This window comes from Salvelinus fontinalis, chromosome 17, assembly GCF_029448725.1.
Source record: "Salvelinus fontinalis isolate EN_2023a chromosome 17, ASM2944872v1, whole genome shotgun sequence".
In the NCBI taxonomy this organism is placed as follows: domain Eukaryota; kingdom Metazoa; phylum Chordata; class Actinopteri; order Salmoniformes; family Salmonidae; genus Salvelinus; species Salvelinus fontinalis.
The window spans coordinates 38,389,498-38,414,170 of record NC_074681.1 but is presented as its reverse complement, the minus strand read 5'-3'; the positions used below and the strand labels follow the sequence as shown (position 1 = coordinate 38,414,170).

Genomic DNA, 24,673 nt, shown 5'->3' with positions numbered 1-24,673 from the left:
GGGTTGGGTGTGTCTGTGTGATTGTCATGGGGGAGGGGAATTGTGGGTGCCGTGTATATGTCCTATGTGTCCAGCATATGTCCAAGAGAAAGAGGGGGTGTGTATGTTGTGTCAACTTATAGGTAATGTTGAGAAGTTGTTAAAACAAGTTACCAATATCTAATACAATTTCTTACAATATGCACAAAATTGTACAATCTATACCGGAGGTTGTATGGATTCAGTGAGTAAATCAACCACCATCCCCTACTCCTGTGAGTTTCGGCTTTCTTTTCGAGATAAAGCTCACACTCTCGAAAACAGCATTACTTTGCCTGATGGTTGTTCTACAAAGTCAAAAAGTGAAACTAAGAAGAAGCGAGGCTGAAGAGGTGGTGTTAGGAACAGACTACGGAGGCGGGGAAACCGTCACCCGCTCCGGGTGATTACTCTGTCAAATGTGAGGTCACTAAATAATAAACTGGATGAGTTAGCGGCAAGTGCTTAATGTGAAGAGGACTTTAGACAAAGTAGGACTTTAGACAAAGTGATTTAATCTGCTTTACAGAAACGTGTTTCAAGCAGAACTATATTGATGTGAACATTGATGGATGCGCTGTTATTAGAGCAGATCGAGACAAAACAACATCACATAAATCAATTGGTGGGTGGCTATGTATCTTTGTAGATAATACTTGGGCCACGCAAGTATTATTTGAACAAGTGTGACTGAACAAGTGGGATGTGACTGAACAAGTGGGCACCAGAGACTATGAGATTCTCGTCGTGTCATTCAAACTAGTCTATCTACCACGCGAATTTGTACAGATTATCATTATTCTGGTCTATGTGCCTGGATCTAACTATATAGACCCTGCTGTTTACATACTGTTTCATTGCTGCACTTTCACCATTAGTTGACCAGTCAGTATTTGCGCCTGGGGATTTTAATACGCTCTCCATCTCCGCGCACCTCCCCACTCTGCAAAAGTGTGTCACCTGTCCAACTCGCATCCTGGACCAGTGTTATGGCAACGTAGAGGACGCATACACGGCAGTGTGCAGAGCATCCATCGGGAAATCAGACCATAACGTTATCCATCTCCTACAGAGATCTACGCGAGAAACCTATAGAGAAATCATTCAGGTATGTCAGAGGAGAGCAGGGAGGAGCTCAAGGATCGCTTGACGTCACAGACTGGGAGGTGTTCTCTGACTCGTGCAGGATTCCCCACGAGTTGACAGACAGAACGACAAAATCAAACATCCAGTTCTGTGAGTAGACTGTCATTAAACACAAAAACTGTCCGAGTATTACCCCACAACAAGCCCATGGCTGTCTAAGGACTTGACAAATGTGCCTCAATGAACGGAATTTTGCTTTCCTGAAAGGAGATACTGATGCTGTAAAGGAGAATGAAAATTAATTCAGGTCCAAAAGGTGGAAAGCTTAAAAAAAGGACAGCAGAAGTTCTGTACAGGCAATCCAAGACAATGATGGGAAGAGAAGAGAAAGGAGAACAATACAAGTTCATCCTTTGTAAATGACCTTAACTGTATTATTTTTTTCAAAATGTTTACCCTCTTTTTCTCCCCAATTTCGTGATATCCAATTGGTAGTTACAGTATTGTCCCATCGCTGCAACTCCCATACGGACTCGGTAGAGGCGAAGGTTGAGAGCAATGCATCCTTCGAAATACGACCCTGCCAAGCCGCACTGCTTCTTGACACACTGCTTGCTAAACTTGGAAGCCAGCCGCACCAATGTGTTGGAGGAAGGAATGGGAGGGATTGAATGGAGCTGAAGGGTGGGACTAATAACAAGATAACCAATGTGAAACATACGGGATCTGTAAAATGTATATATGTTCAGAACTTTTGTGAAATAGCACAGTTACAAATAGAAATCAAACTGGATGGACATCAGAAATAGAGGAAGGACTAAAAACAAACAAAATATAACTATTGTAAAATAGATTGTGTCTGTAAAATGTGTATAAGATGTGTAAACTGAAGGTAGAAGCCTAAGTGTTTATTGGTTTACTCCAATTGGGGGAAGGGTGGTAGGGTTTGCGGGGAATAATAAAGGTATATTCCCCCAAAAGTATTTATGTCTATATAGGCATGCGTATGTATTTATGTGTATATGTATGCATGCGTGTATGTATGTATATGGATATTTTTACCCAAAAATTATATGGGGGATTGGAAATGATGCAGACAATTACATTGATGGAAGCAACATTCTTCCCGCAATATTAAGCTGATACAACCCTTAGGGGGGAAAAAAAGGAAAAAAAAGGTTGAGAGCCATGCGTCCTTCGAAATACGACCCTGCCTAGCCGCACTGCTTCTTGACACACTGCTTGCTAAACTTGGAAGCCAGCCGCACCAATGTGTCGGAGGAAACACCGTACAATTGGAAACCGTGTCAGCGTGCATGCACCCGACCCGCCACAGGAGTCGCTAGAGCGCAATGGGACAAGGACATCCCGGCCGGTCAAACCCTCTCCTAACCCGGACGATGCTGGGCCAATTGTGCGCTGCCTCATGGGTCTCCCAGTCGCGGAAAGCTGTGACACAGCCCGGGATCGGACCAGGGTCTGTAGTGAAGCCGGGTCAGGACTCACTAGAGCGCGATGGGACAAGGGCCTTCCGGCCAGCCAAACCCTCCCATAACCCGGACGACGCTGGGCCAATTGTGCCTCTACCTCATGGGTCCCCTGGCCGCGGCCGGCTGTGGCACAGCCCGGGATCGAACTTGGGTCTGTAGTGAAGCTGCGCCTCTCGGGAGGCTGACCTTAACTGTTTTTATGGAAGATTTGACAAATGTAAACACATATGTGAGAGTATCCACAAATCCTCTCCTGTCCAGATAACAGAGAACGAGGTGGCCTCATGCTTGTCACATATTAAGCCACACAAAGCACCAGACCCAGACGGACTACGGGGAAAAGTACTGAAGGTCTGCGCTGACTAGCTCAGAGAATACAGACTGTATTTCTTTTAAAGCAAGCCAATGCCTGTTTTTAATCAGGAAATTAAAGGGGTTTGGGGTCAGCCATCATGTTCTGGAGAGGGTCTACAGCAACTTGGTGGAGAGCACCCTCACGTTCAATATGACAGTCTGGTATGGTAATCTGAGCCTGAGGAGCAAAAGCAAACTGACCAAAATAGTAAACACAGCCAGCAAAGTAATTGGTCGACCACAGGCACATTTGAGCAGTCTGTTCCACAAGGCAACCAAAAAGAAGGTTACTGGCTGTTATTGTCAGCTCGAGAGTCTTCCCTCTGGCCGGCGCTTCAGAATGCCCATGGCCAAGAAGAACGTGTTAAAACAATTTGTTCCTTGTGTTGTTGGACTACTAAACTCAAAGTAAATTATATTGGTTATATTGGTATATGTCAATCCAGTGCATTGTGAGTGAATGTATCAATGTTCTACGTATATGTTTTTAGTGTATGCAGTATGATGGACTGAATGGTTTACATGTGTGTGATGTGAGAATATGTATATGTGATCCTTTTAATGGAATGTGATGCCAAAGAAATATATGCATCCTGGATGGACAATAAAGTTTTATTCTATTCTACTGGACAAATTCAGATATGTTTATCCCTGTTTCGTTCCGTCTGCCTATGTTTAAGAAACTATTTTCAACAGAATCGGCGGAATGAATACACCCCTGATCACACGCAAACACAGTTCACTTTTATAGTAGCCACATACAAACAGCACAATCCCTTTGATGGTTGTATAATTCCTTCTCACATCTACGAACTCTCCTCCTCTCACCTTTTACCTTCGCTTGTGGACTTCAGTGCACAACACATTAGCTGTCTGTGACCAAGCGAAAAAACCTTTCCAAGCCAAACCTTCATATAATAACCGCTAATCTCTACACACAGCCTACATCGCTGTCACCATATTAACGTCATAGTCAACATAGCTACTAGATCTAACACATTACAGACCCACTACAATCATGCAGTACAGTGTACAGTCAGCAGCAAGCAGTTCAGCAGTTACACCGGCGGCCCCCGATGGCATTACATTTATAAAACCAAAAGCTTACCATGACTTGGAAGAGTTCCAGTGTTGTATAGCCATAGCCAGCAAGCTAGCTAACATAGCATTCCTCTCTGTTTGAGCCGGTTGTTTGAGTAGGCCAAACTAGCTAGCTGCATTCGCTAGTTAAGTAAGTGAACGTGAAAAAAAATCCTCTCTCGCTGGTAATTGTTCAAAACTGTTCAACGAATTTCTTTACCTCGCTTTGTGGTCATCTACTCACCTCATTAACTTATGCTTTCAGTACTAGATTCATTCTCTGATCCTTTGATTGGGTGGACAACATGTCAGTTCATGCTGCAAGTCCCCTGATAGGTTGGAAGACGTCCTTTGGAAGTTGTCATAATTACTGTCTATGGAAGGGGAAAGATGGAAACTAGCTGTCCTCCGGCTACACCATGGTGCTACCCTACAGAGTGCTGTTGAGACTACTGTAGACCTTCATTGCAAAACAGTGTGTTTTAATCAATTATTTGGTGACGTGAACATATTTAGTACAGCTTTATCTAAAAATTATAACTTTTTATATGTTTCACTATTTGTATTTTTCTGAAATTCACTGAGGAGGATGGTCCTCCCCTTCCTCCTATGAGGAACCTCCACTGATGGATATAGATGTTCCATGAACCCGCAAACGTGAGTAGATTACCTTGAAAACAACGGGCAGACATCTTGGATGCAGTCCAGTTCTTCCTACTCCTCGATCACACCGACAGCGTAATGGCATTTTGGTACACCAAAAGTACATTACTTTTCAAGGTTACGCTGAGTTTGCCTTGCAGAATTGCGTTGCAGAGGCAGTTGCAGTGCGTTCTGTGTGGTGCATACGTTGGATTAATCGAACGTACACTACCGGTTAAAAGTTTTTAGAACACCTACTCATTCAAGGGTTTTTCTTTATTTTTACTATTTTCTACATTGTAGAATAATAGTGAAGACATCAAAACTATGAAATAACACATATGGAATCATGTAGTAACCAAAAAAGTGTTAAACAAATCAAAATATGTTATATGTTCTTCAAATAGCCACCCTTTGCCTTGATGACAGCTTTGCACACTCTTGGCATTCTCTCAACCAGCTTTGCCTGGAATGCTTTTCCAACAGTCTTGAAGGAGTTCCCACATATGCTGAGCACTTGTTAGCTGCTTTTCCTTCACTATGCGGTCCAACTCATCCCAAACCATCTCAATTGGGTTGAGGTCGGGGGATTGTGGAGGTCAGGTCATCTGATACAGCACTCCATCACTCTCCCTCTTGGTAAAATAGCCCTTACAAAGCCTGGAGGTGTGTTTGGTCATTGTCCTGTTGAAAAACAAATGATAGTCCCACTAAGTGCAAACCAGATGGGATGACGTAACGCTGCAGAATGCTGTGGTAACCATGCTGGTTAAGTGTGCCTTGAATTCTAAATAAATCACAGACAGGGTCACCAGCAAAGCAGCACCACACAATAACACCTCCTCCTCCATGTTTTATGGTGGGAAATACACATGCGGAGATCATCCGTTCACCCACACTGTGTCTCATAAAGACACGGTTGGAACCAAAAATCTCCAATTTGGACTCCAGACCAAAGTACAAATTTCCATCGGTCTAATGTCCATTGCTCGTGTTTCTTGGCCCAAGTCTCTTCTTATTATTGGTGTCCTTTAATAGGGGTTTCTTTGCAGCAAATCAACCATGAAGGCCTGATTCACGCAGTCTCCTCTGAACAGTTGATATTGCGATGAGTCTGTTACTTGAACTGTGTGAAGCATTTATTTGGGCTGCAATTTCTGAGGCTGGTAAATCTAATGAACTTATCCTCTGCAGCAGAGGTAACTCTGGGTCTTCCATTCCTGTGGCGGTCCTCATGAGAGCCAGTTTCATCATAGCGCTTGATGTTTTTGCGACTGCACTTGAAGAAGCTTTCAAAGTTCTTGAAATGTTCCGTATTGACTGACCTTCATGTCTTAAGGTAATGGTGGACTGTCGTTTCTTTTTCCTTATTTGAGCTGTTCTTGCCTTAATATGGATTTGGTCTTTTACCAAATAAGGCTATCTTCTGTATACCCCCCTACCTTGTCACAACATAACTGACTGGCTCAACCGCAGTAAGAAGGAAAGAAATTCCACAAATTAACTTAAGAAGGCACACCTGTTAATTGAAATGCATTCCAGGTGTCTATTTCATGAAGCTGGTTGACAGAATGCAGAGTGTGCAAAGCTGTTATCAAGGCAAAGGGTGGCTATTTGAAGAATATAAAATATATTTTGATTTGTTTTACTTTTTTGGTTACTGCATGATTCCATATGTGTTCTTTCATAGTTTTGATGTCTTCACTATTATTCTACAATGTAGAAAACAGTAAAATAAAGAAAAACCCTTGAATGAGTAGGTGGTCTTAAACTGTTGACCAGTAGTGTATGCATATGCATAGGCTTGACCGAAATGGTAGCAGAAGGTGAATGTTGAACTTTTGTTGCACACATATCTAGATGAGGCTGCGTGAAAACACAATAGGTGTGATCAAGGCATTATACCTCAGTGGCCAAGTTCCCAACAACCTGGATGCTCCGGTTTTCAGAGGAAATGGAAAGAGAGCCTGTGAAGAGTGTCATCACTAGTGTCATCACTAGTTACCACAGCTACAACGTCATAAACCCCGCCTATTTCTAATTTATCTTCTTAAAATTGTATTTTAAACCTAACCCTAACCTTTACCACACTGCTAATAGTATGCCTAACCCTAACCCTAACTTTAAATTAAGACCTTAAGGCAACCCAATATGTTTTTGCACTTCTACTATGTAGCTGATTTTGACTTTGTGGCTGTGATAACTACTGTAAACCGGTAGAAAAGAGACGCTCCATCTTAACTCCTCCTCCACATTGACTGGTTTGGTTGAATAGTGCCCCAGGTTGCTCAGCATGCTTCGTATTGATTGGTACTCCAGACTGCCAGTCGTCGTCTAGCTCTACTATGAGCCCGCCCCCTCGGTGAGAATAACGCAAGTGACGCCCTAGTTTCTGCAGGTGCAACACTGGGTACTACTGCAACGGAGCTGCAGATAAAACAGACAATTCACGGTAAGCCGCAACCTGTATTGTCTGGCGAGACATTTAAAAAAAATAACAGTAGCACCAGAAAGTGTTTGAATATGTTGGCAGATGTAAATCAAATAATGGAGGACAAATGTAGTCGCAAAATAAGGAAGAGTAACCTTCATTTGACATATAGACAAGGATGCTTCGCTAGCATCAATAATAGCCTAGTATGCTAGCTAAGCCTAATTGCAGGGAGACATGTATTTTCTGGTGAACTAATGTTTATGCTGTCAATGCGGTCTTTAAAACGAAAAATAGCGACATTTTGTCATTAAAGCAACAGTCCTTTTGAATGACCGTGAGCAGCTATTATTGGGTAGAAGTGTTATTTTTTTCTTCTGATTGAATTGTGCGCGAGACCCTGTACCCTTTAACCAGCTTCTGGACCTAGTTAGGAAACAGTGGTGACCCAAAGAGATGGTCTTAGCCTAATTGATCTCCCTGTGACCAAGACGGCTAACCCATGCAAATGCAATTACCTACCAACATACGTTGACTATAGCAAATGTCAAGTTAAACCGCCTGATGTAACTGCATGTTCATTCAATGTTAGACATGCGCTAAAATCTATTCTCAAGACACCCAGCCATAGCTTGTTAGCCAGTTTAGCCAATGATTGCCTAAGCCGCAACGTTTCCGCCTTGTTGATCTTGGTCGGGTGCGTTGGCAAAGACAGGAGTGCCATAAACGATTTTAGTGTCTAAAATGTCCAACCAATGTAAGCAGTAACTATCTACGTTTATAACAAAATGTTTTTTTTATTGAATTGCTAAACTGTGAATAATATAAAGATTATCGCAGTATCGTTTATTTCTGGTTAAACGTTATAAGCGCACTATAATATGCGGGGGCAGACTATAGCATCCCAGGACACGACATGGGACGCTCACTTTACTGTTTTCCCCTATCTGTTGTTGAAGATGGGGGAAATTGAATAATGTACAATACACGTTCCTTTAGGAATACCCTACATTTGGGAAGAGATGGGAAGATGGGATGTCTTTTGAAAGTAGGTTAGCTGATTAAACTCAACTCCACGATTTACAATGGGATTGAGTGGCAAATAGTGTCTGCGGACTGGAGCGCCGACTTCACATAAAATTGTTTTAAATCAAAAACGACTGATTATGATTTTTCAATGCCGATACCGATTATTGGAGGACAAAAAGTCGATACCGATTAATCGGCCGATTTATAATAAAAAAAAATAAAAAATCATATATATCATACACACACAAACATTTTTGTAATAATGACAATTGCAACAGTACTGAATGAACAATGAACACTTTTTTATTTTAACTTAATATAATACATAAATACACACACACACAGCTCTGAAGGGACAATGATACTGAAGAGTCTGCTTAGGAGACAAATACTCTAAACTGTTTGAATAAAAATTGAGTTTAAGTTACCTGTGATGAATGTTGAAAACAAAAACTTTAATTTCTATATGCAGGAAATCCTATTTTAATAATGGGCATGGTAAGAATTGACAACCAAAGTGCGAGTCATAATTCCCATGACACCATCTAGCAAAATCTGAAAAGCGGTTCCTTCATTTATTTCATAGAATATTTTTAGATTCACTTAAAATAAGGTCTGTGTTTCGTGTAGGCTTACATCACCGTGCCAATTTTATACCTGTGTAGATATCCATAGGACAAGGTAACTCTGATCAATATTGGCTAAATATAAGCGAAGATTTTAAAAAATTGTAGAGTGGATTTATGAAAATATGTTGACAAACGTTACCTTATCCTAGTGAGATTTACACGGGTATCAAAACGTCGAGGCGGTTTAAGCCTGCACGAAACACAGACCTTATTTGAAGTAGATCAAGACATTCTCTATGGAAGACATGAACGGTAAAATAACAAAGGAACCCCTTTCAAATTCAGCCGCAAGTTATTACAGGAATTATAACGCGTCGACTATTTATCTCTAAACCATATATATATTTTTTTATTTTTTATTTTTTTTAATTTAAAAAAAACATTTTATCCCCAATTTTCGTGGTATCCAATCGCTAGTAATTACTATCTTGTCTCATCGCTACAACTCCCGTACGGGCTCGGGAGAGACGAAGGTCGAAAGTCATGCGTCCTCCGAAGCACAACCCAACCAAGCCGCACTGCTTCTTTAACACAGCGCGCCTCCAACCCGGAAGCCAGCCGCACCAATGTGTCGGAGGAAACACCGTGCACCTGGCCCCCTTGGTTAGCACGCACTGCGCCCAGCCCGCCACAGGAGTCGCTGGAGCGCGATGAGACAAGGAAATCCCCACCGGCCAAACCCTCCCTTACCCGGACGACGCTAGCCCAATTGTGCGTCGCCCCACGGACCTCCCGGTCGCGGCCGGCTGCGACAGAGCCTGGGGGCGAACCCAGAGACTCTGGTGGCGCAGTTAGCACTGCGATGCAGTGCTCTAGACCACTGCGCCACCCGGGAGGCCCTAAACCATATACCTTTGACTAATCCGGAAACTATCACCTCGAAAACAAAACGTTTATTCCGTTCCGTATTTTATCTAACGGGTGGCATCCATGAGTCTAAATATTCCTGTTACATTGCACAACCTTCAATGTTGTCATAATTATGGTCCCGTGTGGCTCAGTTGGTAGAGCATGGCGCTTGCAATGCCAGGGTTGTGGGTTCGATTCCCACGGGGGGCCACTACAAAAAAGTATGAATGTATGTACTTGTAAGTCGCTCTGGATAAGAGCGTCTGATAAATGACTTAAATGTAAAATGTAAATGTAATAATTACGTAAAATTCTGGCAAATCAGTTCGCAAAGAGCCAGGCGGCCCAAACTGTTGCATATACCCTGACTCTGCGTGCAATGAACGTAAGAGAAATGACACAATTTCACCTGGTTAATATTGCCCGCTAACCTGGATTTCTTTTAGCTAAATATGCAGGTTTAAAAATATATACTTGTGTATTGATTTTAAGAAAGGCATTGATGTTTATGGTTAGGTACACATTGGAGCAATGACAGTCATTGATTGATTGTTTTTTTATAAGATAAGTTTAATGCTAGCTAGCAACTTACCTTAGCTTACTGCATTCCCTAACAGGCAGGCTCCTCGTGGAGTGCAATGTAATCAGGTGTTAGAGCATTGGACTAGTTAACTGTAAGGTTGCAAGATTGGATCCCCCGAGCTGACAAGGTTAAAAATCTGTCGTTCTGCCTCGTTCCTAGGCCATAATTGAAAATAAGAATGTGTTTTTAACTGACTAGTTAAATAAAGATTAAATAAAGGTGTAAAAAATATATATATAAATCGGTGCCCAAAAATACAGATTTCCGATTGTTATGAAAACTTGAAATCGGCCCCGATTAATCGGTCGACCTCTACTTGGCACACTTGTATATGGGGAGATAATCTCATTCTTTTCTGCAGATCTTCTCAAGCTCTGGCAGGTTGGATGGGGAGCATTGCTGGACAGCTATTTTCAGGCCTTTCCAGAGATGTTCAATCGGGTTCAAGTCCGGGCCACTCAAGGCCATTCAGAGACTTGTCTTGAAGCCACTCCTGCGTTATCTTGGCTGTGTGCTTAGGGTCGTTGTCCTGTTGGAACGTGAACCTTCGTCCCAATCTGAGGTCCTGAGTGCTCTGGAACAGGTTTTCATCATGGATCTCTCTTTACTTTGCTCCGCTCATCTTTCCTTCAATCCTGGCTAGTCTTCTTGGCCCTGCAGCTGAAAAACATCCCCACAGCATGATGCTGCCACTACCATGCTTCACTGTAGGGATGTTGCCAGATTTCCTCCAGATGTGACGCTTGGCATTCAGGCCAAAGAGGTCTTGGTTTTATCAGACCAGAGAATCGTGTTTCTCATGGTCTGAGAGGTGCCTTTTTCGCAAACTCCAAGCGGGCTGTTGTGCCTTTTTACTGAGGAGTGGCTTCTGTCTGGCCTGATTGGTGGAGTGCTGCAGAGATAGGACAACTATCTCCACAGAGGAACTCTGGAGCTCTGTCAGAGTGACCATCGGGTACTTGGTCACCTCCCTGACCAAGGCCCTTCTCCCCCGATTGCTCAGTTTGGCCAGATCTAGGAAGAGTCTTAGTGGTTCCAAACAGTGTTCTTGGGAAATTAAATGCTGTAGAATATTTTGGTACCCTTCCCCAAATATGTGCTTCGACACAATCCTGTCTCGGAGCTCTACGGACAATTCCTTCGACCACATGGCTTGTTTTTTGCACTGAAATGCACTGTCAACTGTGGGACCTTATATAGACAGGTGTGTGCCTTTCCAAATCATGTCCAATCAATTTAATTTACCACAGGTGGACTCCAGTCAAGTTGAAGAAACATCTCAGGGATGATCAATTGAAACAGGATGCACCTGAACTCAATTTCAAGTAGTGATGCACCGATATGACATTTTTGGCCGATACCGATATCCAATACTTTCCTTGCCATTAAACCCAATAACCGATATTTAACATTTTAGCAGCCTTTTAAGAATTCTAGTACTATTAAATAGTTAACACAAACACACAACGTACCAGCATCATTGCATACATATCGATGAATCATTGTGACATATGAAATACGAGTGATAGTGTAATCAATGTGTAATAACTCCGTAAAAAATGTATGAACGCATTCAATTATTATGTGACGTGCAGTCATATTCAGGTCCTGATTGGTCAACAAGCTTATTTGACACGTCAAACAGTGTTATTTGACGTATCTCTGACACGCAAAGACCCAAAAAGACCCAAATTCTGGTTGAGAATGAAATGACTGAACAATTGAAACAGTACAGCAAGTAAGTGAAAGAAATAGCAAAAACATAGCAAAACGACATCATCTGTTTCAGTAGCTATAGCTTGGTGTCATCTAAAATAACCCTAATTTATAAGAAATGTCATATTTGATTAACGGTGGTCAGAGCCATCTATGTGAAGCTAACCACAATAAGGATTAGCCACAATAGTGGACTTTGCGGTTAGCCTTCAAATTAAAATTATGGTATAATTCTACTATTTGTATTAATTTGCGTCACTGTCAATGATATACTTTTATTTTGAAGGCAAACCGCAAATTCCGCTATTGTGCCTAATCCTTATTGTGGCTAGCTTCACAACACATAACCCAGTCCGGTTGAGCCTCACTAGCCAGATGAAGCTAGCTGGCTGCTTATCACATTAGCTTTGGTCAACAGGGTTAAGTAGCTGGCTAGTTATTTATTTTCATAAATTGAAGTTAAATTTAATAGGCAAACAACAATTGGCATCCTAGCTAATACTTACTCACAAGGATTCCTAAATCATTGCTAAGAATAATGAAAATAACTGCAGTTTCTACAGGTCATTGTTTTCAGTCTGGTTGTGTTGGTGCTAGCTACGTACCAAGCTAAAGCTAACTAACCCAGAAGTTGCGGTCGAACAAATTATGCTTTATTACTAACTCGGAATTGTAAACACATAATTTGTGACTGGTGTTTGCTTGTTCGCAGACTTTTGTTCAGCTTTGACAGTGCTACTGTATCTTTTTTACATTTACATTTACATTTAAGTCATTTAGCAGACGCTCTTATCCAGAGCGACTTACAAATTGGTGCATTCACCTTATGACATCCAGTGGAACAGTCACTTTTTGACACGCAATGACCCAAACAGCGTTCCATAGTATGTATGTCGTGAAGCTAATAGCAGTGATGCTATTACTGTGTAACTCCGGTAGGGCAACATCTGAAAAATAGCGCAGTTGGTACTGTGTACCGGTGTTCGACCAGTCGGCGAAGCCAACATCACCCACGACAGAGAACGGTTGATTGTCGAGGGCAATGAATTCCATTATCTTGGCTTTAATGGATTTCACCTTTGAGCTGTCTCGCCAAAATATTCTTACTCTTTCAAATGACTGCTCGACATGTTGACTGCTCGATCCACACCGCAGACATTGTGGGCTAGGTTAATAATGCTGTGTTGCATGTGTAGCGCAAAATTTTATGTGGTGTTATTACGTCATGTAGTTAAATGCATACCTACGTTATGTAGGTATGCACGGTACTTTTGACATCGGTTTTAGACATCGGGCCGATACCGATGTTGGCATTTTTAGCTATTATCGGCCGATTCCGATATGTTCACTGATATATCGAGCATCCCAAATTTCAAGTCTCATAGTAAAGGGTTTGAATACTGTGGTGGTTAATTTCTTTACTATCAAATGAGGAGAGAAACTTATCACACAAGTCAGTTATACATAAACTAAATCTTTATTCACTTATTAATAAGGGAGCAGGTCAATATAATTCTATAAAAGCCCCTAAGATATTCTGTGTTTTTATTTACAGTGGTGATGGACAGCTGGAGGCATTTTGTTTTTCACAAGCATAGCGGGACGTGAATTCTGCAAACAACAATTCCAGGATTGGAGGATTCTAAATGAATATCTACGGGGCATTTTTCATTAGGGCAAATCTGGTCTGTGAGAATATCTAAGGGACTTTTATATAATTATAAGGCAGGGTTAATAATAATAATACACGGTGGATAACAGATCGGCTCTCGGAACTCATTAAGAGGCAACTTCTATCTTCAATATGCTTTAAATGCTTTGTTTACAGTAGTGATGGACAGCTGGAGGCATTTTGAAAACATGTTTTCATACTAGAGGTCAACCGAATATGATTTTTCAAAGCCGATACCGATTAATCAGCCGATTTTTTTTTAATTTTATTTATTATTATTATATATATTTTTATATATATATATATTTGTAATAATGACAATTACAATAATACTGAATGAACAATGAACCCTTTTATTTTAACCTAATATAATACATAAAATCAATTTATTCTCAAATAATGAAACATGTTCAATTTGGTTTAAATAATGCAAAAACAGTGTTGGAGAAGTGCAATATGTTGCATGTAAAAAAGCTAACGTTTACGTTCCTTGTTCAGAACATGAGAACATATGAAAGCTGGTGGTTCAATATTCCCAGTTAAGAAGTTTTAGGTTGTAGTTACTATAGGAATTATGACGTGTTGACTATTTCTTCTATACCATTTGTATTTCATATACCTTTGACTATTGGATGTTCTTATAGGAACTTTAGTATTGCCAGCCTAATCTCGGGAGTTGATAGGCTTGAAGTCATAAACAGCGCTGTGCTTCAAGCATTGCTAAGACCTGCTCACAAATGCAGTAAAGTGCTGTTTGAATGCTGCCTACCACCGCTCAGTCAGACTGCTCTATCAAATATCAAGTCATAGACTTAATTATAATAAACACACAGAAATATGAGCCTTTGGTCATTAATATGGTCAAATCTGTAAAATATAATTTAGAAAACAAATGTTTATTCTTTCAGGGAAATAGGGAACCTTTACGTATTTTGTCGAACGGGTGGCAACCCTAACATGCTGACCAGACCGGACACGTCGTGTGCGCGAGCGTCGCAAAATAAATTTAGAAATCCATGTTGTTCAATTATTGCACCCACACTGCTCGCGCGCACCAACAAGCATCTGCGACGCCAAGGGCTAAAATAGAAGTTGTTCCTATTTCTGACGCAAATTGCGCTGAAAGTCATCTTCTCATTGGTTTATAGAAGCAGGTACCCACGTGCCATCTCCTCATTGGTTATACCCACGTGGGTGATTAAAAGACGAACTTTGTTGCCGGTTGTCGTGGTAATACAATGAAAGTTTAGATGCGAAAAAGCCTGGAAGGAGGAGAGATGACTAGAAACGATTCGGTTGGCCGTTTTATGTGTGGATTAAATGTCGGAGGTCCTTGTGCATTTCAGGTAAAATAACAACTCAATGTTTATATCCCAGGACAAATTAGCTAGCAACAGCAGGCTAGCTAAATAGGACAAATTAACGTTAGCTAGCAAGTGCAAGCTAGCTAGCTAAATTGCCATACATGTTTAATGCTTTCAGACCTGTCCCCAAATGAATGTCATTGGTTGAGAGCACATATTTTAACCTGCGTGTCGTGATCGCGTTTGGTGTGGGGGGCAAAATAAATGTATGTACGATAGCGCACAATGGCGCACGCTCGCAGCGGGGTTGGGTTCCGTGTAAGTCTAAATATTGCTATTACATTGCACAACCTTCAATATTAATTCTAGAAAATGAATTACAGTCTTTGTTAGGAAGAAACACAGTTCACAACGAGCCAGGTGGCCCAAACTGTTGCATATACCCTGACTTTGCTTGCACTGAATGCAAGGGATGTGACTGTCACGCCCTGACCTTAGTTCCTTGTTTATGTCTCTATTTTGGTTCGGTCAGGGTGTGAGTTGGGGTGGGCATTATATGTTTTGTTCTATGTTTTGTATTTCTATGTGTTTGGACTGATATGGTTCCCAATCAGAGGCAGCTGTCAATCGTTGTCTCTGATTGAGAACCATACTTAGGTACCCTGTTCCCACCTGTGTTTGTGGGTAGTTGTTTCCTGTTTAGTGTAGTGCACCTTGCAGAACTGTTCGTTTGTCGTTTTATTGTTTTTGTTCAAGTGTTAGTATTTATTATAAGTTAATGTGGACACTTACCACGCTGCACCTTGGTCGTCTTCTCCTTCTCCCGACGACAATCGTTACAGTGACACAATTTCCCTAGTTAATATTGCCTGCTAACATGCATTTTCTTTTTACTAAATATGCAGATTTAAAAATATATACTTCTGTGTATTGATTTTAAGAAAGGCATTGATATTTATGGTTAGGTACATTTGTGCAACGAATGTGCTTTTTTCTCCCGAATGCGCTTTTGTCAAATCACCCGTTTGGCAAAGTTGAAGCAGGCTGTGATTCGATGATAAATTAACAGGCACTGCATTGATTATATGCAACACAGGACAAGCTAGTTAACTACACATGGTTGATGATATTACAAGGTTAACTAGTGATTATGTAAAGATTGATTGTTTTTTATAAGATAAGTTTAATGCTAGCTAGCAACTTACCTTGGCTCCTTGCAGCCACAAGGTCCTTTTGATGCTGCACTCGTGTAACAGGTAGTCAGTCAGCCTGCCATGCAGTTTCCTCATGGATTGCAATGTAATCAGCCATAATCAGCGTCCAAAAAGGCAGATTACCGATGCAAACAATGTTTCCATGATGGGCTATTAGCAGGGCAATAATAGACTCTTCATAGCCCGGCCATTGTAGGTGTGAAAATCCCCCCCCTACTTGCAATGTGTTCGATGCTTAAGTACTCTAAAGTGTTACATTTCTAACTAAAAACCTCATGCAACCGCAAAATGTTGGATAAAGCATACAGTATACTGTACAGTAGCTGTTCATCAACCTCTTTATGCTTTTGTAAAAGAATAATGAGAAAAAATACTTTCAAAATGCAGATGTTTATTCCAACTACATTTTAGTGGCTCTATTACAGTGATATTATTTATCTATTATTTCAGTGATATTTATTCCCATAGTAATCTATTATGGATCTATCCATCCACTGTTTCGTGCTGCTCTGAGCCAAGCATGAGGACTGGTCTTGATAAATCTGAGATTTTTATTTTCACTGAATCTCCGTTTTGGGTATTGGTTAGCCTACAATTAGGGTGTGGAAATGTTAGGATTATTTTGCTCTTCACTCGCAGTCACTTAGTAGCCTACTCCCGAGTGGTCACATTGTACAGCTCCTGACGGAAACCCTGAGGATTTATTTTTTCTTGGAATAGAAACACCATAATATTGATCAAATTAATTAAGCAAATGTTGTTATATTCTCTAGTACAGCCAATATTAATAACAGTCAAATGCTTCTCAAAGATGCCCTCTGGTGGTCAAACTAGCACGAACTAGCATTAATGTTAACAATGGCTGCTGACACTTAAATAACGTGTCACAGAATTCTACGACGCAACTTTTAAAGGAAGAACCACTATGTACACTACCGGTCAAAGGTTTTAGGACACCGACTCATTCCAGGGTTTTTTCTTTATTTGTATTATTTTCTACATTGTAAAATAATAGTGAAGACAATAAACTATGAAATGACACATATGGAATCATGTAGTAACCAAAAAAGTGTTACACAAATCAAAATCTATTTTATATTTGAGATTCTTCAAATGGCCACCCTTTGCCTTGAGAGCTTTGCACACTCTTGACATTCCCTCAACCAGCTTCATGAGGTAGTCACCTAGAATGCATTTCAATTAACAGGTGTGGCTTGTGGAATTTATTTCCTTAATGCATTTCAGCCAATCAGTTGTGTTGTGACAAGGTAAGGGGGGTATATCAATCAAATGTATTTATAAAGCCCTTTTTACATCAGCCGATGTTACAAAGTGCTATACAGAAACCCAGTCTAAAACCCCAAACAGCAAGCAATGCAGATGTAGAAGCACGGTGGCTAGGAAATCTTTTCAGCGGCAGGGACTGGGAGACTTGTCAGGATCAAGGGAAAGATGAATGAAGCAAAGTACTGAGAGATCCTTGATGAAAACCTGCTCCAGAGCACTCAGGACCTAAGACTGGGGTGGAGGTTCAACTTCCAACAGGACAACGACCCTAAGCACACAGCCAAGACAATGCAGGAGCGGCTTCGGGACAAGTCTCTGAATGTCCTTGAGTGGCACAGCCAGAGCCCGGACTTGAACCCGATCGGACATCTCTGGAGAGACCTGAAAATAGCTGTACAGCGACACTCCCCATCCAACCTAACAACTTGAGAGGATCTGCAAAGAAGATTGGCTTGAAGCGTCATACACAAGAAGACTTGGGGCTGTAATCGATGCCATAGGTGCTTCAACAAAGTACTGAGTAAAGGGTCTGAATACTTATATATATTTTTTTTATTCATGACGCTCCTCCATAATTATTGGATATACGGTAATTGTGCCAGCCCTACTGTAGAGATCTTTTCAGTGTCAAAAGCACTATACACTATGTGTATAACACCTTAAGAACACTTTCCTAATGTTGAGTTGCACCCCCCCCCTTTTTGCCCTCAGCTTCAATTCATCAGCGTAGGTTTTTCGAAAGCGTTCCACAGGGATCCTGGCCTATGTTGACTCTAATAGTTCCCACAGTTGTGTCAAGTTGGCTGGATGTCCTTTGGGTGGTGGACCATTCTTTATACACACGGGAAACTGTTGAGCTTGGAAAAGCCCAGCAGCGTTGCAGTTCTTGACACAAACCGATGCGCATGGCACCTACTACCATCCCCGTTCAAAGGCACTTAAATCTTTTGTCTTGGCCATTCACCCTCTGAATGGCACACATACACAATCCATGTCTCAATTGTCTCAAAGCTTAAAAATCCTTATTTTAACCTGTCTCCTTTTTATCTACACTGATTTTAAGTGGATTTAACAGATGACATCAATAAGGGATCACAGCTTTGGATTCATCTGGTCAGTCTGTCAAGGAAAGAGCACGTGTTCCTAATGTTTTGTACCATTAATAATACCATAATGTCATTGCATTTTTGAATGTCAAGAGTACGCAGTGACATTCAAGCCATCAAAATCACATGGGTCATTATACTGTAATAAGCATATGCCTATTTCCAAATTCATTTTGGTTTGATTCAAGATATTGTAACATTGCATAGCATCCAGTGCTTGACTTGGCAGGAACTCATCAAATCAAAGTTTTTGTCACAGGCACCGAATACAACAGGTGTAGTAGACCTTACTGTGAAATGCTTACTTACAGGCTCTAACCAACAGTGCAAAAAATGTATTAGGTGAACAATAGGTAAGTAAATAAATAAAACAACAGTAAGAAGACAGTGAAAAATAACAGTAGCGAGGCTATATACAGTAGCGAGGCTATATACAGTACCAAGGCTACACACAGACACCGGTTAGTCGGGCTGATTGAGATATGGTTAAAGTGACGATGCATATATGATGAACAGAGAGTAGCGTAAAGAGGGGGTGGCGGGACACAATGCAGATAGCCCGGTTAGCCAATGTGCGGGGGCACTGGTTGGTCGGGCCAATTGAGGTAGTATGTACTTGAATGTATAGTTAAAGTGACTATGCATATATGATAAACAGAGTAGCAGCAGCATAAAATAGTCCGGGTAGCCATTTGATTACCTGTTCAGGAGTCTTATGGCTTGGGTGTAAAAACTGTTGAGAAGACTTTTTGTCCTAGACTTGGCACTCCGGTACCGCTTGCCATGCAGTAGTAGAGAGAACGGTCTATGGCTGGGGTGGCTGGGGTCTTTCGACAATTTTTAGGGCCTTCCTCTAACACTGCCTGGTGTAGAGGTCCTGGATGGCAGGCAGCTTAGCCCCAGTGATGTACTGGGCCGTACGCACTACCCTCTGTAGTGCCTTGCGGTCGGAGGCTGAGCAATTGCCGTACCAGGCAGTGATGCAACCAGTCAGGATGCTCTCGATGTTGCAGCTGTAGAACCTTTTGAGGATCTGAGGACCCATGCCAAATCTTTTTAGTTTCCTGAGGGGGAATAGGCTTTGTTGTGCCCTCTTCGCGACTGTCTTGGTGTGTTTGGACCATTCTAGTTTGTTGATGTGGACACCAAGGAACTTGAAGCTCTCAACCTGCTCTACTACAGCCCTGTCGATGAGAATGGGGGCGTGCTCGTCCTCCTTTACCTTTTAGGTTGTTGTGTCATCTGCAAACTTAATGATGGTGTTGGAGTTGTGCCTGGCCATGCAGTCATGGGTGAACAGGGAGTACAGGAGGAGACTGCGCACGCACCTGTGGGGGGGGCTCCAGTGTTGAGGATCAGCGTGGCAGATGTGTTGCTACCTACCCTCACCACCTGGGGGTGGCCCGTCAGGAAGTCCAGGATCCAGTTGCAGAGGGAGGTGTTTAGTCCCAGGATCCTTAGCTTAGTGGTGAGCATTGAGGGTACTATGGTATTGAATGCTGAGCTGTAGTCAATGAATAGCACTCTCACATAGGTGTTCCTTTTGTCCAGGTGGGAAAGGGCAGTGTGGAGTGCAATAGAGATTGCATCATCTGTGGATCTGTTTGGTTCGGTATGCAAATTGGAGTGGGTCTAGGGTTTCTTGGATAATGGTGTTGATGTGAGCCTTTCAAAACACTTCATGGCTACAAACGTGAATGCTACGGGTCTGTAGTCATTTCGGCAGGTTGCCTTCGTGTTCTTGGGCACAGGGACTATGGTGGTCTGCTTGAAATGTTGTTGAAAATGTCAGTGAAGACACCTGCCAGTTGGTCAGCACATGCCCGGAGCACATGTCCTGGTAATCCATCTGGCCCCGCAGCCTTGTGAATGTTGACCTGTTTCACTTCTTATGGCTGCAATCCCGTTAACGGGATGATATGACAACAGCCAGTGAAAGTGTAGGGCGCCAAATTCAAACAAGAGTTTTAGAAACTTTAGAGTGTTTTCTACCCAATGCTACCACCAATTATATGCATATCCTAGCTTCTGGGCCTGAGTAACAGGTAGTTTACTTTGGGCACGTCAGTCATCCAAAATTCCGAACATTTCCCTGTATGCCGAAGAAGTTAAGGATGGTGTGACAAAGTAACTGTAACTCAGTGTATGCATCCTATGTATTATGTTTACATCTAAATGTTGAATAACATATATGATTAAATATGAGAATACTTTTGTGATGATAGCAATGTGATTTTAGCCTTTTTAAATGAGAATTGCTTTTCATATAAACTTGTGCCCATTCAGTAACCACGCCCAAGTGAGCACAGACATTGTGTCGGCGTGATGGAACGCCCCCTTTTGGCTTAAAAGGACCCGCTAACAAAATGTCATTAGACCATCCTGATGGACAGCGTTAGCTGAATGTCACGAAATGGTTTAAAACTACGAGACCAAAACATGCCGGGTTGCTGCTGCCGTGTAAAGTGGTTGGGAGCCTGACCCTGAATAATCAACCATTGATACCAAAAGACGTTAGTCTACACGTTGAAATAGTGCGGAACTCTGAAGCTCTCAACCTCAACACTAGAAGCTAAGGTAACCTCACATAAATGTGTGTGCATTAGGCTTGTGCGGTATATTGTTTACTGAGTTATTTGGAAATGGCCATGGGATGATTTTTCACTACCGTCAATACCATTTGAAACTATTTCTTTGAAGTATTTCAATACATTTTAATATTTGTAGCTACTTTTTAAAGTAATAAATACCTGCAGTCAACTTGTGCAATACGTTAAGAGATAAAGCAGGTCGCTTTTTGTCTTTTCACTTGTCACATTATTTCACATTAGGAAGCTTACTGTAGTTGCCCAGAACAGTTGAGACAGTCATGTGTTTGTTTGTAAGTAGCACAACGGGAGAAAGCAGGAGCAGGTCCAGCTGTGTATAGACTGGGATCGTGTTTTGTAATGCAAGTAAAGGTTTTATTTTTCTTCAATAGAGTAATCAGGGATGTGCAACTATAGTATTCCTTCACAGAAAATACATTAGTGCAACACATTCATGAGAAAATAGCTTAATTTTCATCAGATGGCAAGAGAAGTGCAACACTATTTGGCTAGCAGCCACAGAAGTAGGCTAAATGAGCTTACAATGAAAAAGCCAAGTCTTTTTTTGAACAAAAACTATGCATGGCCATCAGATTTCTAATGTTTATTATAAAAAGAATGTAGCCAGCTACATATCCTAATGTTTTGCTAAAATGTAATCTTGCATTTTTACCGGAGAAAAGTAGCTACACATCAGTCAGAGCGCTGTCTGCTGATAGAATGCCCGTCAGGGGAATTCTCAGTGGAGAAGTGCAGCTGAAGCACTAAATGTGTCTGATGTCGAGCAGAAATGACAGTAAGAAGCATTTCAGATCTTCATTTACAAAACGCAGAAAGATATTTGTTATGCGTTGCATCTTCTTTTCCTGTAAGAAAAATGCAGAATTCTGCATTAACACAACTAAATTTGACTTGCTAGTTAATCGAAGGAAGTGGTTGAATTAATAAGGTGACTGGGCATCATATTGCTCTCAGCCATGTTTGAGATGTCTAAAGCCCTTTTGGATGAGTTAGTGGCAGCTGTACAAATATCTAGATTTTCTTTTTTTTCTCACTTCTCGGCTGTTTTCTCTCCTCTCTTCTTAGAGCAGAGCAGGCCTGTTGCCCTAGCGACTTAATATTACACACAGACACCACGTGTATACATGCTACTTCAGAGCCGGTACTGTTCTTCCTTCAGACGATCATGCGTCAACTTTGTTCATTAGCATAATTTTTCTTATTCACATTCGCTTATCCAAACTCACCAAAATGTATTTTTGGTAGCTCCTAACTATATATGCATGACTATGAGCTGGATTACCTGTCTTTGCAATTAGTTCATTTTTGTTTGTGCTCGTTAGCATATTTAGCTAGCAGCCTCCATGGAAATTCCCTATTACTTGTGCTATTTTTGTTAACATTCTGGTAATAGACGCCCAATGGGCTTTTTTGCATGTTTTGGCGCCCCCTTGTGTACTAAGCCAGTAATACCATATATCCCGGTATGACGATATGAAAATCTGGATACCGCCCAACCCATGTGTGTGTTGGAGTGTCAGTGTGTAGAGTCCAGTGTGCATAGTCCGTGTAGCCATTTTGTTAGCTATTTAGCAGTCTTATGGCTTGGGGATAGAAGCTGTTCAGGAGCCTGTTGGTGTCAGACTTGATGCACGTTCGGAAGCAGAGATAACAGTCTATGGCTTAGGTGGCTGGAGTCTTTAACCATTTTCCGGGCCTTAAGGTGAAGTTACCATTTTATTAGGCGTATAAAATATAAATAGCTCCAATACACATATTCCTATACAAAAGGTGCAGAGATGCATTCTATAAGCGTCATGGTTCCTACAGCGGGCTCAGAATGCACTGTTTGAAAACTGTAATTCTTTTGTAGTGGACGAACGTGCGCAGGTCAACTTCTTTTTAAATGTGATTTGTTTGAAAATCGGAAGAGAACCTCCTTGGCAGGTTGTGTTCATGCCACTTTAATAGGTAATGCATATTTACCATTTAAAATGCATGTCTTTACTATTAGTCCCATTTTATATATATTTTTTAATCACAAACTGAAAGTCCTGGGCAAAAAATTGAGACCCCGAATGTCCCGGTATGATTTGCTCTCTGCTTTTCTCCCTCCAAAGATGGCCTCAGCAACAGCCACCTATGGACAGAAGGAGTCCTCCGACCAGAACTTCGACTACATGTTCAAGATCCTGATCATTGGCAACAGCAGTGTGGGTAAAACCTCCTTCCTGTTTCGCTACGCTGACGACTCCTTCACGCCAGCCTTCGTCAGCACGGTGGGCATCGACTTCAAGGTGAAGACCATCTACAGGAACGACAAAAGGATAAAGCTGCAGATCTGGGTGAGACACTGACCTAAACTGATTCTGTCATCCTTCTGTTAACCACAAATGAGCTCATGTTCGTTATTAGGGGTGTTCTGGTTTTAAAGGTCCAATCCAACTGTTTTTATCTCAATATCAAATCATTTCTGGGTAACAATTAAGTACTTTACTGTGATTGTTTTCAACTGATTGTTTTCAATTAAAATGGTAAAAAAAAGAAATAAATATAGCTTCTTAGCAAAGACCAATTTCTCAAGCAAGAATTTTGGTTGAAGTGTCTAAGAGTGAGGAGAGAAACTGAAAACGACTTGTTATTGGCAGAGCGGTTTGGAACCGTGATGTCACAAGGCTGGCCGAAACTCCATCTCACCAAAACATATATATACAGTACCAGTTAAAAGTTTGGACACACTTACTCATTCAAGGGTTTTTCTTTATTTGTACTATTTTCTACATTGTAGAATAATAGTAAAGACATCAAAACTATGAAATAACACATGTATTAATCAAAAAAGTGTTAAACAAATGTAAATATATTTTAGATTCCTCAAAGTAGCCAATCAATCAAATGTATTTGTTAAAGCCCTTCTCACATCAGTTGATGTCACAAAGTGCTGTACAGAAACCCAGCCTAAAACCCCAAACGGCAAGCAATGCAGGTGTAGAAGCACGGCGGCTAGGAAAAACTCCCTAGAAAGGCCGGAACCTAGGAAGAAACCTAGAGAGGAACCAGGCTATGAGGGGTGGCCAGTCCTCTTCTGGCTGTGCCGGGTGGAGATTATAACAGAACATGGCCAAGATGTTCAAATGTTCATAGATGACCAGCAGGGTAAAATAATAATAATCACAGTAGTTGTAGAGGGTGCAACAGGTCAGCACCTCCAGGAGTAAATGTTAGTTGGCTTTTCATAGCCAATCATTCAGAGTATCTCTATCGCTACTGCTGTCTCTAGAGAGTTGAAATCAGCAGGTCTGGGACAGGTAGCACATCTGGTGAACAGGTCAGGGTTCCATAGCCGCAGGCAGAACAGTTGAAACTGGAGCAGCAGCACGGCCAGGTGGACTGGGGACAGCAAGGAGTCATCAGGCCAGGTAGTCCTGAGGCATGGTCCTAGGGCTCAGGTCCTCTGAGAAAGAGTGCGCAAGAGAATTAGAGAGAGTATACTTAAATTCACACAGGACACCGGATAAGACGGGAGAAATACTCCAGATAACAGACTGATCCTAGCCCCCCGACACAAACTATTGCAGCATAAATACTGGAGGCT

At 41.5% G+C, this 24,673-nt stretch overlaps 1 protein-coding gene across 2 annotated transcripts in view; it reads left to right on the top strand.

Moving 5' to 3' along the window:
- Nucleotides 1–7,012: 7,012 nt before the first annotated feature.
- Nucleotides 7,013–24,673, top strand: part of LOC129814308 (ras-related protein Rab-3A-like) — a 28,848-nt gene continuing 11,187 nt past the window's right edge. Inside the window, exons 1-2 of one of the 2 annotated variants that reach the window (XM_055867354.1) lie at nucleotides 7,013–7,122; nucleotides 23,199–23,423. In XM_055867354.1, the coding sequence (XP_055723329.1) occupies nucleotides 23,199–23,423 (225 nt within the window). In that variant the 5' untranslated portion in view covers nucleotides 7,013–7,122. Of the gene's footprint in view, nucleotides 7,123–22,692; nucleotides 23,050–23,198; nucleotides 23,424–24,673 lie in introns of those variants that run through there. The other variant, XM_055867355.1, reaches the window with a different exon arrangement.